Source organism: Geotrypetes seraphini, chromosome 1 (genome assembly GCF_902459505.1).
Source record: "Geotrypetes seraphini chromosome 1, aGeoSer1.1, whole genome shotgun sequence".
NCBI lineage: Eukaryota > Metazoa > Chordata > Amphibia > Gymnophiona > Dermophiidae > Geotrypetes > Geotrypetes seraphini.
Genome location: NC_047084.1, coordinates 228,873,775 through 228,888,954, shown reverse-complemented (window position 1 = coordinate 228,888,954; position 15,180 = coordinate 228,873,775). Strand labels below are relative to the sequence as shown.

Sequence of the window (15,180 nt, the reverse complement as noted above, 5' to 3'; positions counted from 1 at the left end):
AATTTCCTTAAAGTATTTTCTTGCCATCTCCTTTGGTGAAATTAAGGGACATTTAGGAAAGTTTAGGAGTCTCAGATTATTTTTCCTTAGTTGGTTCTCAAAACTTTCCATTTTCCTAGCAGTAAATGATCTTTCTTTTACCAATTCCAAATCCAAAGTTTTCATTTCGGATATTCTTGACTCCTGTTTTTCAAATTTCTCACTTAAATCTTTAAGGACCAAGCCCTGTTGCTCCACTTTAGAGTGAATAGTCCCATAATCAATTTTTAAAGTGGAAAAGGATAGTTTGAGGTTAGCGTCCATAACTGATATGGCCTGCCATAAAGCCTCCATATTTATTACCTTAGGCTTCTCCAACACCCCAAAGTTGTTGTTACTTCCTCCCGAAGCTCCTCTCAACTCCTCTGCAGAGTGGGAAAGCTGCTGCTGTTCTCTAGCTTCTTCAGCTCCCGATAGAATTGGAGCTGGCTGTCCTCCTTCTCTGGGGATCGATGTACCTTCCGGGGTCATCATTTCCTCAGGAACTCCCGACTCTGCATTGCTTCCGGGTTGTGGTGGTGGCTGCCTCTGCTCCGGGCTCAACAACGCCCGAATGTGCTGGCTGAGTTCGCCCGACGTATTCGGGCTTACCCCTGAAGTAGCCCCCAAAGATTCACTCGAGCGAGCTAATGCTCCCTCGATTGTAGTTTGCACCAGACGCGGTGCCGCTATCGCCGCCGGAGGATTGCTGCGAAGGGCTCCTTTCCTATTCCCCATATTGAGGTAAGAGGGTTGCTAGATCACTTCAGCAAAACGCCTGCCAACTGCAAGAGAGGGAGCCTCCTACTCAGGCGTCCGCTCTCGTCACCATCTTGTTCATCTCTCCGCCACCATTTGCAGAGATCCTATTTTATGCTAAGATACCTAGTCAATAATAAGTCAGATTAACAATAAAATAACCCATCTTAATAGCAGCCCACATTGCCAACTGTGCTCCTTGGAGGGGGAAGAGTTATCAGTAGGGAAGTTATCATTTTGCTAACCACTAAAATAAGCAGATAAATTTAGGACAGCAGAAAGGCTGTTCCAACTTTATCTGCCAAGCTAACTAGGCACTTGTCTGAATATCGACTAGTGCCCAGTTAACATCTGGGTAACTGTACATACCCGGGTATTCAATTCTGTAAGCTGGTTACATCCCAGCATTTAATATATGGGCTCAGGTCAGCCTAAACGCTGATTGCCGCCAGCTCAATATTGACCCCTTTATTGTTCTGACTAACCACTTGCTAACAAATGTTTCCCAAGAGACTCCAGTTACACTACACTTTACAATATTTATATTGCAAAAAAACATTACCTTCCATAAGTAACAGAATCTTGATAAGAACCTGGTATTTCTGGAACTGGTCTATTTCTTAATTTGAAAGAACGAGATGGTTCTGGAGTTGTGGCTAGTTTTTCCTTTGCTACATCTTCCAATCTGCTGTACAACTGGTTAACTTTCATGTCACCTTTAAACTCAAAATACTCAGTATCTGTAGCTCCATCTGATATATGTTCAATCTTTTCTAACGGAAGATGTTCATTCTCAATTGAGAGATCTTCAGATGAGGAACAAACCACAGAAGAGAAACAGGAAATGCTGGGGACACCAACAGCGTCACTGAGTAAGTTGGAATTTGCTTCTTCTTTTACAAGCATATTTTCTTTGGTAGGACTTTCACACACTGCAGTACTAGCTTTATTTTCAATGCCTTTACTGACAATAGTATCCCCTGAACATTTCAAATTCTGATTAGCTGAAATGTCTTTTCTCCCCTCTGAATCTTGCTGGTTACCATCATGTGACATTGATGGGCAAGTTCCTGATTTTGCAAGCTCTGTTTTTGTGAGACTGGGGTCTTTTCCAGCAGCCATATTTGTTTGCACCTCTAAAGATGTTTGAGTAATCTTTTTTAGTTCATTTGGATTAATATTGCACATAATGGAGTCCTCGTCACAGAACTCTGAATGCTTATCCTCTGTTGCCCAATCATCATTCCCAACAAGAAAACCTTCACAGATTTCAGAATCTTCTTTTATTTTTGAAAAGCTAATCTCCAGTTGTTTAAGAATTCTCTTTCGATGTCCTGTAAATGGTATTCCAAGTTGCTGCAGGATTTCATTGTTTATTTCTGCACAATCTAGCACTGTGATATATCCAAAGTCAAGGAAATATTTATAATATTTTTCTAAATGGATTTTTTCTAAGAATTCTCTAATAGTCATATTCTTTTCAGCACATGATGACATAATGGTGGCGTCATTCCTGCTCCATTCTGTACCTGTAATAAAGAAAATATAAAGGATTGATAAAATGGACAAGTTTTGAAAGCAAAATAATATATATGTTAGGAGAAATATATGTCCCCCCCCAATAAAAATCACTATTTCATCCATTTTTGTGCATATTATACAGTAGCTTAGTATCTTAGGACTCCTTTTACAAAGGTGCGCTAGCGTTTTTAGCGCACGCACAGGATTAGCGCGTGCAACCCAAAAAACTACCGCCTGCTCAAGAGGATGCGGTAGAGGCTAGTGTGCATGGCTAAGCGCGCCTTTGTAAAAGGAGCCCTTAGTTGGAGAACAGCGGTTCGCAAACCTATCCTGGAGGCTCTCCAGCCAGTCAATTTTTCAAAATATCCATAATGAATGCTCAAATACTGTGTTCAATTCTGATTGCTACAAATCAAAAAAGATATGGCGGGATTAGAAAAGGTATGAACTAATGTGCACACAGGTGATTATAGCACACACCTTCTAACACTTCTCAGTGCTCAGAGAACTGTTTTTAGCTTATGAGACCACTGGGTGAAGCAAAATTTTAGCCCACTACTGATACGGCTCAGTTCTCAATCATTGCACTGGTCCCTGTAGTATCTTTAAGTATGATACTCTCACTTTTTTTGCTTTTTAAAATCTTTTTAAATGCTCAACTTTAAAACAGACTTAGCTTTTAATGCAGTGGTTGAATCAAAAACAGACATGGTGGGGTCAGAATTAGGTTCGTGTTGATGCAGGTTCTCTGAGGCAGTATGGCGAAACGCATCAGAACCCGTTGAACCCCTGCATTAAAAGCTAAGTCTGTTTTGAAGTTGAGCATTTAAAAAGATAAAAAGCATTTTAAAAAGATTTTAAAAAAGCAAAAAAAAAAGTGAGAGAGTATCATACTTAAAGATACTACAGGGACCAGTGCAATGATTGAGAACTGAGCCGTATCAGTACTGGGCTAAAATTTTGCTTCACCCAGCGGTCTCATAAGCTAAAAACGGTTCTCTGAGCACTGAGAAGTGTTAGAAGGTGTGTGCTATAATCACCTGTGTGCACAATAGTTCATATCTGTTTGCAGATTAGTTCACTTGGGGCAATTAATTACCGTATTTTCACTCATATACCGCACACCCGTGTAAAACGCGCACACTGATATAGCGCGCGGGAAACTGTAATTTATGTAAAGAAATTTTTATATACCGCGCACACCCGTATACCGCACATGCCGCCCCAACTCTCCCGTCACCGCCCGACTCTCCTTTCGCCCGCCCCGACTCTCCTCTGGCCACCCCGACTCTCCTTTCGCCTGCCCCGACTCTCCTCTGGCCGCCCCGACTCTCCTCTCCCCCTTGAAGTCCTGTCCCCACCCTGAAAGCCTGATGCCCCCCCCCGACGTCCGATTCACCCCCCCCCCCCCCGCAGGTCCGCTCGCACCCCCACCCCGAAGGACCGCTCGCACTCGCACCCGCACCCCCACCCCGAAGGACCGCTCACACCCCCACAGCCTCCCCACCCCCCCATCATGGAGAAGCTCCTACCCAGAGAAAGGGCGGGACCGCCGGAAGAGGAAGCAGCGCAGACGCAGGGCTCACAGAAGGGCCGGGACCGCTGGCAGAGGAAGCAGCAGGACAACAGTAGGAGCTTCTCCATGATGGGGGGGGAGGCTGTGGGGGTGCGAGCGGTCCTTCGGGGTGGGGGTGCGGGTGCGAGCAGTCCTGCGGGGTGAATCGGACGTCGGGGGGGGGGGGAACTATGTAAAAAAAAGTTGTAAAATGCGCTCACGCGTATAATGCGCATGGTTATGCACGGTTTGTAAAATCGTGTATAACGCGTGCGTTATATGCGTGAAAATACGGTACTCCTGAATATATATTTGGGGATTAGAAAAGGTACAGAGATCAGTGACAAAAATGATAAAATGTTAGGACAACTTCCCTATGAGGAAAAGATAAAGTGCCTAGGGCTCTTCAACCTGGAGAAGAGATGGTTCAGGAGACGTATGATAGAGGTCTATAAAATAGTTAATGGTGTGGAAAGGGTAGATGTGAATTGCTAGTTTACTCTTTCCAAAAATACTAGGACGAGGAGGCATGCAATGAAGCTGTGAAGCAGTAGATTTAAAACAATGAAGAAAAAATACAGTATTACACATTAACAAAGAACACTCACATTAAAGATCAACAGCTTAATCTCATTCCCATATAGGTTATCCATCTGTGCCTCTGAATATTGACGACATTAACTGGTCATCAGTATTGTAGTCTGACAACTATGGGCTCCTTTTACAAAGGTGCGTTAGGGCCTTAACGCGCGGAATAGCGCACGCTAAAATGCCAAGCGCGCTAGCCGCTACCGCATCCTCTTGAGCAGGCTGTAGTTTTTCAGCTAGCGCACACTATAGCTCGCTAATCCAATGCGTGCGCTAAAAACGCTAGAGCACCTTCGTAAAAGGAGCTCTATATGTTAGAATTTAAGATTCAATGGAAACAAGCTGATCTATATGGCTATCAAACTACTTAAGTCAAAAATTCATATTAGCACAAGAATACCACCCATCTTATCCCCATTTAATATCTGCATTTGACCTCTTGGCTATAGGGTAAGCTGTATTATAGAAAAACATTAGTGTCATATCTATGTTATTTGAATGTTCTGATTTGTGTTTATTCGATACTTCATAATTATTATGTCTCACTTTTATGTTTTATTATCATTTGTTATACCGCTTAAGCATATCACAGAGCTATGTATTATATCTCTTATTTGAATTTTAGTGCTGTTAATAAGTCCTATTAATAAGTTTCAATTTATTGAGTTTGACTTTACCACATTCAGGCCCTGATTCTCCAAAAGTGCGTCCCGATTTTAGGCAGCTGTAGACGTCCTACAGCTGTCTAATCAGCCAATCGGGATGCACATTTTAAAAAAAAAAAATGCTCCCCAGGCAAGCCGCCCGGGAGAGGCGTCCTATACTAAACGCCGATTCTGTAACCGGCGTCTTTAGAGAATCGGGTTAAATTAGACGCGGCCGCTATACTTATGGCAGCAAAGGATCTCCCTGCTGCAATATGTATAGCGGCCGCGGTTGTTGCGGCCGCCTGTCCCATCACTGACAGGAGAATGCCTAACTCCTCCTGTCGGAACCCCGAGCCCCCTCCCCCCCAAACTCGTAATCGCCGACAGGAGGATGCCCAACTCCTCCTGCCGGAAAGCCCAACGACCCCCCGCCCCAACTAATCTCCCTCCCCCAACTAACCTTTCAATGTTGGTCAGCTGGACGGGTCTTGCTGCCGTCCAGCCGACGGGTCTGCCTCGTGGAAATGAGACGGCACGCCCCTTCCCGGCCCATCCCCGCTAAATCTAAGGCCTGATTGGCCCAGGCAGGCACCTTGGCCGATCAGGCCTTAGGATTAGTGGGGATGGGCGGACCCGCTATGCCTAAGGCCTGATTGGTCCAGGCTTCTACAGCCTGGGCCAATCAGGCCATAGATTTAGCGGGGATGGGCCGGGAAGGGGCGTGCCGTCTCATTTCCACGAGGCAGACCCGTCGGCTGGACGGCAGCAAGACCCGTCCAGCTGACCAACATTGAAAGGTTAGTTGGTGGAGGGAGATTAGTTGGGGCGGGGGGTCGTTGGGCTTTCCGGCAGGAGGAGTTGGGCATCCTCCTGTCGGCGATTACGAGTTTGGATGGGGAGGGGGTTCCGGGGTTCCGACAGGAGGAGTTGGGCATCCTCCTGTCGGCGATTACGAGTTTAGGGGGGGAGGGGGTTCCGGGGTTCCGACAGGAGGAGTTGGGCATCCTCCTATCGGTGATTACGAGTTTGGGGGGGGAGGGGGTTCCGGGGTTCCGACAGGAGGAGTTGGGCATCCTCCTGTCGGCGATTACGAGTTTGGGGGGGGGGGGGTTCCGGGGTTCGGGGTTCCGACAGGAGGAGTTAGGCATCCTCCTGTCGGTGATGGGACAGGCGACCGCGGCCGCTATACTTTATTGCAGCAGGGAGATCCTTTGCCGCGATCAGTATAGCGGCCGCGTCTACTTACAATGTAGACCAGCATTTTGCTGGCCTACATTTTAAGCATCTCTTCCTCTACTAGGGAGACGCGTAGGGCCGCCTAAGTTCGCCTAAGGCCTGTAGGCGAACTTAGGCATCTTGCGGGTCTCCCTAGGCTCCCGGAGGCGCCTTCAGGCCTGCCTGGGGAGCATTTTTTAAAAAAAAAAACGTGCATCCCGATTGGCTGATTAGACAGCTGTAGGACGTCTACAGCTGCCTAAAATCGGGACGCACTTTTGGAGAATCAGGGCCTCATTGTATTTATGCTTGTATTTGGTCTTTTTACTACTGCTATGCTGTTAAAAAATTGTAAGTTTTATGTTGCTTTATACAGTACATGCTGTACACCGCCTTGGATGAATCTCTTAATAAAGATGGTTAATAAACCCCCAATAAATAAATAATTATATTAGAGGAAAATTAGAACAAGCTACTTTGGGGAGAAAAGATTGAGACTTTCTATACTCAAAATCCATCTATAAAACAGCAGAGAATAAAGGGGAATTCATCAATGTGCACTAACTGATTTAGCATGTGCTAACTGCTAAGATGCCCAATATGTTCCGATATGAATTATTGATATACAAATTGGGCTACTGCAATTATTTAACTGAGATGTTGAGAAGGTTGGAAATGATACAGAACACTGCTATTTGACTGATTTATTCATTTATTAAGTTTGACAATGTCACACCATGATGGTACATCACGTTACATTGTCTGCCTATAGAAGACAGAATTCATTTCAAACTATACTATCTTTAAGATAATGAAAGGAATAGCTCCACCTTACATGTCAGGAATGATTAAAATATGCTTGCCCGGGATCAGTAGCATGGAATGTTGCTAATATTTGAGTATTTGCCTGGTAGTCATGACCTGGATTGACCACTGTGGAAACAGGATACTAGGCAGATGGACCATTGGTCTTGCCCAGAATGGCTATTCTTATGTTCTTATGGCTCAAAACAAGATAAAATTGGTATTTCCTTTCTGTAAAGGTATGAAATTTAATAGGGTATTTTCAGCTAATTTTTCTGATCAGTCATCCAAGTTACAGAGTATATTACCAGGTACTTTAGATAGATTGTGAGCCCACTGGGACAGAAAGGGAAAATGCTTGAGTACCAGATTGTAAAACCACTTAGATAACTTTGATAGGCGGTATATAAAACATCTAATAAACTTAATAAACTTAAACTTACCTTTACATGTGTCTGAGATAATGAACTGCAATGCTTTTCAGTCTCTTATTAAGACAATTTGTTCAGAAAACAAGTGTTACTTAATGGATTGAATTTTGTTCTCTTTTCTGGTTTAATACAAGACAAATTTTTATAATTGGGTTTTTGTTTTGTTTTGGGTTTTTTTTGTAATTCCTATAATGATTATTTCTAGCTTTTTAAAGTGTAAATCTGTCCTTAGCTCCATCCAATGCTCAGAGTCACAAGAAGCTGCAGTAGGAAAAAAAATAAAATAAACAACATATCATTAAATGGGGAATTTATCATGGGGTACTTATCTTATATAATGGGCAGCCTTAACATTTAGCACACACTAATGGGGTGTGTGCTAAATATTAAAGAGGAATCCCCCCTAATTGCTATTACAAATTTGGACTGCAAAACATTTGTATTAGTTTTTATATCCACAAACTTAACCATTTTAAACAAATGCTGCCATAAAAAAATAAAAAACAATGAAGAGATAAGAAATATAAAATATACATTGAAAAATTACAAATTAAAAAAAATCTAAAGCAGCATGCAGAATAGCTATAAACCGCCTTATAGTTTTCATAGCCTAATTCAGAAAAGCAAGCCTAAACAAAGCACGTTCAGAATACCACCCGAGTTATTTTTTTTTAAAACAAGGCATGCAGAATAATGATTTGCACTGAAATACATAATTTCAACATGTGAGCTCAATGGTAAACTAAGTGCCTGTTTTACAAAGCCGCACTAGCAGCTGCCGCTCGGCAACAACCCCGAAGCCCTTCAAGGGCTCCTTTTATCAAGGCACGCTATGGGGGTTAGCGCGTTGAACATTTCATCACGCGCTAACCCCCGCGGCAAGCCTAAAAACTAACGCCTCATCAATGGAGGAGTTAGCGACTAGCGCGGCAGGCGGTTGAACGCTCGGTATTCCGCGCGTTAACCGCCTACCGCACCTTGATAAAAGGAGCCCTAAATCTCTATGGACTTCGGGGCCATTACCGCGCTGCAGCCGCTAGCATGGCTTTGTAAAACAGGCCCTAACCGTTTAATTTCCCATGCTAAAAGATTCAATATGAATGCTTCTTTTCCAGATCTATACCTTCAACTTCTGACTGTTCATAGTTCAGAGGTGTGGCACAGTTTCTGCACAAAGTAAGATTAAGAAACATGTCACAACAAAAGCTGATTCCCATTTCTCTTGCATGTACTTTTATTCTTGTAATCTCTGTATCCTACATTTCCCAACATAAAGGCCACAGTTCATGTAAAGTCAAATCAACTTCTAAAAAGAATGCATCATCTTCATGCCTCCGTATAAAGTATTTTTTTAAGAATATTCATACAATAATATATTTGTTTAAAGTGCAATTATGCAAATGTAGACTTAAAACCAGCAATTTAAAAAAATTACCTTTTAGATCTTAACTTAAATTATAAGAGGTGACATAAGGATGATTATACAAACATTTGGCCCCAAGTCAAAATAATGTTGATCTAATTGTTAGCATTTTTGTGCTAATATGTTTTTTTGAATTTTCCATCAAAGAAGAAACATTAACATAAAACTAAACAGCTTTCAAAAACATATAGCTGTATCTATAAGTTAGCAATTTTCAGGACTTTCTACATGTTCCTTCATTACAGTTCATTTCTTTGGCTAATTTCAAAGAGAAAATACCACTTTTCTCAGCAGCAACCCTTTCATATTTATGTTAAACAAATGAAAGCTCACTATTCACAAAGAGTGACAATACAGTTATCTTTCCAGTGTACACAAAAGCCTTGATTCCGTAAATGGCACCTGAATCGTCCAGTGCCAGCCATGTGTCAATCACAATAAGGCACTGTTAACAGAACTGTACCTAACAGCACCTAAGAAAAAAAAACTTAGGCGCTGGTAACGTAGGTCAAGGTTTCAAAGGCTTATATTACCAGCGCCTAAGGGTTTGGGAGAATTGTGCCTAGTGGCACCTAAGGTAATCTCCGCCCCTACCATGCCTCCTCTGACCATAGGCTCTGCTAGACACCATGCTGTAGGTGTGATTCCAGCGCCTGCTTTTTAAATAAGATTTTAATATTTTTTTTAAACAGCACAATCACTAATTCAAGCAATTAAGATAGGCACAATGTAGGCGCCTTTCGGCGCATAACTTACGGCACCATTTACAGAACATGGGCCAAAATATCTTCAATGCCATGGTCAGTAAAAATAAATAAATAAATAAAAATTAAGAGGGCTTTTTTTTTTGCTAAAGAACACTTTAGTTTGTTAGTTAATTACAGTCGACTCCGCTTAAGTGCAAGACCTCCAGACCGGACCCCCACGTGCACTTAAAATGGAGTGTGCGCTTAATCGAAGTACCACTTTTTAGTCATGAAAAATCACAGTACGTTTGTGTAGTCAAATGCAATAAAACTTTTATTTAGCATAAACACACGTAAAACAATTCTACACGGTTCAGTTTTAGAAACAGCACTGTTCCATCTAATGCAATACAGTACACTGTAAACTTTTTTTAAAACCAACATTCTACTGAAATAATCAGTCATTGTTTTCTGCACATAGATTGCACAATTCAGACAGTGAATCTGACTACTAATGCTGTAAAACTGTCCATTCTCATGACATCCATTTATCTCCAGATAACAACGCAACTTGAGTAGGGACTTCAGCGCGTCCGAGAAGGAAACAATCTCTGCAGGTGTTTCATTAGTCGTGATGACCATAGCAGTATCTCCGTCCTCATCAGACTCTTGGTTATCTGCAGTGTCGTTTATGACTGTACAGGTATCGGAATTAGTGCTGTCAGATGGTGGGGGCACATCGTAAATCGTTGTCAATGGCAACATGCAGCTCAAACTCTTGTGGTGAGAGTCCAACAGGGAGTTCGATGGACAAAGTGTCAGCTTCAGTTGTCTCATCAGATGCGTGAATAAAGCTCGCCCGTCAATAGCAATTTGAAATCGTGGATGATGAGACTCGACTCCACGCCTCCCATACCATGTGAAAAGACTCGAGCACCATCATTTTTCTTGCGAGCTCAGCAGCTCTGGGGCTGGATTTCGTGCTTGCATCAATCACTGCCATCACATATCTTAGGCCAAGCGACCTGTAATGACGTTTGAAGTTAGCGATTATCCTCTGGTCCATCGGTTGGATCAAAGATGTCGTGCTTGGTGGCAGAAAGACAAGTCTAATGTTGGTTAGTCGAATGTCATTGCTGTGTGCTGCACAGTTATCACACAGCATTACAATGTGTCTCCTATGCCTTCTCATCAGATTGTCAAGCTTCTGCAACCATTCAATCCACAGTGTCGCAGTCATCCATTTTTGTTACTTTCATATATAACAGGCAGGCGTTTAATGTTTTTGAAGCACCAAGGATTTTGATTCTTCCCAATCACCAGTGGCTCGAGCTTTTCACTACCATCCATATTGCAACTGAGCAGCAATGTCAATCAATCCTTTGGCACCTTGATGCCAACAGTTTCACTGCGTTTGAAAGCCATCAGGGATGGCACGCCGTTTAAGAACATAAAAACATAAGAAGTGCCTCTGCAGATCAGGGGTCCATCATGCCCAGCAGTCCGCTCACGCGGCGGCCCATCAGGTCCAGGACTGTTAGTAACCCTCTATCTATACCCTTCTATCTCCTTTTCCTTCAGGAAATTGTACAATCCCTTCTTGAACTCCAATTCCGTACTCTGTCCTATCACGCCATCTGGAAGAGCATTCCAGGTGTCCACCACCCGTTGGGTGAAGAAGAACTTCCTAGCATTGGTTCTGAATCTGTCCCCTTTTAATTTTTCTGAATGCCCTCTCGTTCTTGTAGTTTTCGAAAGCTTGAAGAATCTGTCCCTCTCCACTTTCTCTATGCCGTTCATGATTTTGTAAGTCTCTATCATATCCCCTCTAAGTCTCCGCTTCTCCAGGGAAAAGAGCCTCAGTTTCTCCAATCTTCTCTTTTACACCCAGTTCTTCGGATAGCTGTGCTGCTTTCTCCATCAGAGAAGCCCACTGATTGGCAGTTGACAACTTCTAGCTTCAGCAAACCATTGCAGCAACGCCTGTTCAACATCTCCAGCCTTCCCAATTCTTTTCCGTTTCCTGGTAGGATTGCTGTTGTTTTGCCAGTCTTTCAATATGGCTTGCTTTTTTTTTTTTAATCTGAGAAATCTGGCTAGGATGAACACTGTAATGTTTTGCAATGGCGACCTGACTCTCCCTTTTGTCAAGTCTCTTTAAGACATTGACACGTTCAGCCAAACACAATGACTTTTGTCCAGCGTGTTGGACATGTTCAGCCAAAGACAAAGGTTTTTCTCCACAAGACGCCATGGTGCAGTTTCGAAAGTTCGAACACCTGGCTAGGCCCAGACTTCTGATCCAAAACACGTGGATCATCAATGTGAGAATGTGATTGCTTTTAACCAGAGTGACCGTAACGTGAACGAATAGAGGTGGGACCTATAACATTAGTGTGCATAAGCGGATTGTGTGCTTATCTGATTTGCGATTATCTGGAGTTTACGTTCATTGATTTTAATGTAAAAAAAAATGGGACCATGGTGCACTTAGGTGGAGTCAACTGTAGTTAGTTTTCTATCCCATCCTCCCAAAAGAGCTCAAAACGGGTTAGAGGCTAAAGGACATCCAAATTAATAGTTTACAAGCCAAGGGCCTATCAAGATTCAGTATAGAAGAAATATGCTCCTAAACAGCTGTGACGGAGTGTATATTCCATCAAAAGGGACTGAGGTACCAGGAAGGAAGAGATCTTAAGGGAAGCCATATGCAAAGACAAGCTGGGTCTAACAAGATCCCATGGGACTTCTGGTTCTATATTAATACCTTTCAAATAGTTAAATGTCTGTATCATATCTTCCCTGCCCCTCCTCTCCTCTAAAGTATGCATGTTTAGATCTTCCAGTCTCTTCTTATATTTCTTTTGGTTCATACCCCTTACCATTTTCATCACCTTCCTCTGGACCACTTGAAGTCTTTTTATATTCTTCGCCAGATACAGCCTCCAAAACTAAACCACAATACTCCAAGTGTGGCCTCACCAATGACATATAGGGCATCAACAGTTGGTAGATAAATGTTCCGACTCCGACTCCTCAGTTTTTTGTACTTCCGATTCCGACTCCAGGTACCCGAAATTTCCTCCGACTCCTCTACTCCGACTCCACAGCACTGGTTAATTTTCAGATCGTTAAAATGGAATGTCAAGTTGAGAGAAATGAGCATTTTCGACAAAATCTTCTTTTTGCTTTTAATCAAGGTTCTAAGGCCGCAGAAGCTGCTCGCAACATTTGTGCTGTGTATATAGTGGGTGCTATAGCTGAAAGAATCGCTCGTGATTGGTATGCCAAGTTCAAAAATGGAGTCGGTAGATAAATGTTCTGACTCCGACTCCTCAGTTTTTTGTACTTCTGACTCCGACTCCAGGTACCCGAAATTTCCTCGGACTCCGACTACTCGACTCCGACTCCACAGCCCTGCCCTTAAGAAACTATCTAAAAATTCCCCCAAACAATTCCAGTACAAACCCCACCCCCCTCCCTCCCACCCTGGATGTGTATGTTTAAGGTCAGTAAAATAACATAGTCTTGTTTAACATCCCTTCTCAAGAATTCCTAGCATCTTGTTTCCATTTTTTGGCCACTGCCGGAAGGTTTTAGCATATTAGCTACAATAACACCCAGATCTTTTTCTTGGGTGCCAACCCCCAAGGTGAACCCTAGCATCTGGCAACAATGTTTTGGGTTATTCTTCCCAATGTGCATTACTTTGCATCTGTCCACATTAAATTTCATCTGCCATTTGGAAACCCAGTCTTCCAATTTCCTAAGGTCTGTCTGCAATTTTTCACAGTCCAGTATGCATTTTAACAACTTTGAACAGTTTAGTGCTATCTGCAAATTTAATCATAGAAACATAGAAGATGACGGCAGAAAAGGGCTACAGCCCATCAAGTCTGCCCACTCTGCTTACCCACCCCCTGTCTATGCCCTAATGGCCCAATTTCCTTATCTTGACCCTCGTAGGGATCCCACATGGGTATCCCATTTATTCTTAAAGTCTGGCACGCTGTCTGCCTCGATCACCTGCACTGGAAGCTTGTTCCAATGATCAACCACTCTCTCTGTGAAGAAATACTTTCTGGTGTCGCCACGAAATTTTCCACCCCTGAGTTTGAGCGGGTGCCCTCTTGTGGCCGAGGGTCCCTTGAGAAAGAAAATATCATCTTCCACTTCGACACGTCCCGTGAGGTACTTAAATGTTTCGATCATGTCTCCCCTCTCCCTATGTTCCTCGAGAGTGTAGAGCTGCAATTTGTTCAGTCTCTCTTCGTACGAGAGACCCTTGAGCCCCGAGATCTTCCTGGTGGCCGTCCGCTGAACCGATTCAATTCTGCGCACATCTTTACTGTAATGTGGCCTCCAGAATTGCACACAGTACTCCAGATGAGGTCTCACCATGGCCCTGTACAATGGCATTATGACTTCAGGCTTTCGGCTGACGAAACTTCTATTGATACAACCCAATATCTGCCTTGCCTTAGATGAAGCCTTCTCCACTTGATTGGCAGTTTTCATGTCTGCACTGATTACTCCTAAATCTCGTTCTGCTGAAGTCCTAGTTAAAGTTTCTCTGTTCAAGAAGTACGTCCTGCATGGATTTCCGCTTCCGAGGTGCATGACCTTACATTTCTTAGCATTGAAGCCTAGCTGCCGGGTTGAGGACCAACTTTCCAATGTAAGCAGGTCCTGCGCCATATAATTCTGTAAACTGCATTCACTTACTATATTACATAGTTTGGCGTCATCGGCAAATAGTGTTATTTTACCTTGAAGCCCTTGAGTCAGATCCCCTATGAATATGTTGAAAAGGAGTGGACCCAGGACCGAGCCCTGCGGCACTCCACTGGTCACCTCCGATGTTTTAGAGAGGGTACCATTAACCACCACCCTCTAAAGTCTGCCACTCAGCCAATCAATGACCCATGCAGTTAGTGTCTCTCCTAACCCCATCGATTCCATCTTGCTTAGCAGCCTGCGGTGTGGGACACTGTCAAAAGCTTTACTGAAGTCCAGGTACACGACGTCCAAAGACTCCCAAATCCAACTTTCTTGTTACCCAGTCAAAGAAGCTGATGAGATTGGATTGGCAGGACCTACCCTTGGTGAATCCATGCTGACTGGGATCCCGAAGATTCCCTTCATTCAAGATCATGTCCAATTTGCTTTTAATTAGTGTTTCCATGAGTTTGCACACTATTGATGTGAGACTCACTGGTCTATAATTTGCAGCCTCTGCCCTGCAACCCTTTTTATGCAGAGGAACGACATTAGCTAATTTCCAGTCCAGGGGAACTTTCCCCTTACTTAGAGAGAGATTGAATAGCTCAGCCAACGGTTTCGCCAGGACATCGCTCAATTCTCTGAGCACTCTTGGGTGCAAATTGTCATGTCACTCGGCATTCCAATTTCCAGATTATTTATAAATTAGTTAAATAGCACTGGTCCAAGTACAGATTCCTACGGCACTCTACCATTTACACTCCTCCATTGAGAAAAATGGCCACTTAACCCTACCCTCTGTTTTCTGTCT

At 43.2% G+C, this 15,180-nt stretch overlaps 1 protein-coding gene across 9 annotated transcripts in view; it reads right to left on the bottom strand.

Annotated features, from left to right (window-relative positions):
* ARAP2 (ArfGAP with RhoGAP domain, ankyrin repeat and PH domain 2) overlaps positions 1 to 15,180 on the bottom strand; it is a 402,332-nt gene that overhangs the window by 376,660 nt on the left and 10,492 nt on the right. For 5 of the 9 annotated variants that reach the window (XM_033947686.1, XM_033947705.1, XM_033947696.1 and 2 more), the window contains exons 2-3: positions 7,551 to 7,799; positions 1,340 to 2,306 (exon numbers count right to left, since the gene is read on the bottom strand). The exons of 1 other annotated variant lie outside the window; for it this stretch is intronic. In XM_033947686.1, coding sequence (XP_033803577.1) covers positions 1,340 to 2,274 — 935 coding nt within the window. In that variant the 5' untranslated portion in view covers positions 2,275 to 2,306; positions 7,551 to 7,799. The remainder of the gene's footprint in view (positions 1 to 1,339; positions 2,307 to 7,550; positions 7,800 to 15,180) is intronic. 3 more of the 9 variants (XM_033947679.1, XM_033947732.1, XM_033947740.1) reach the window with 1 other exon arrangement.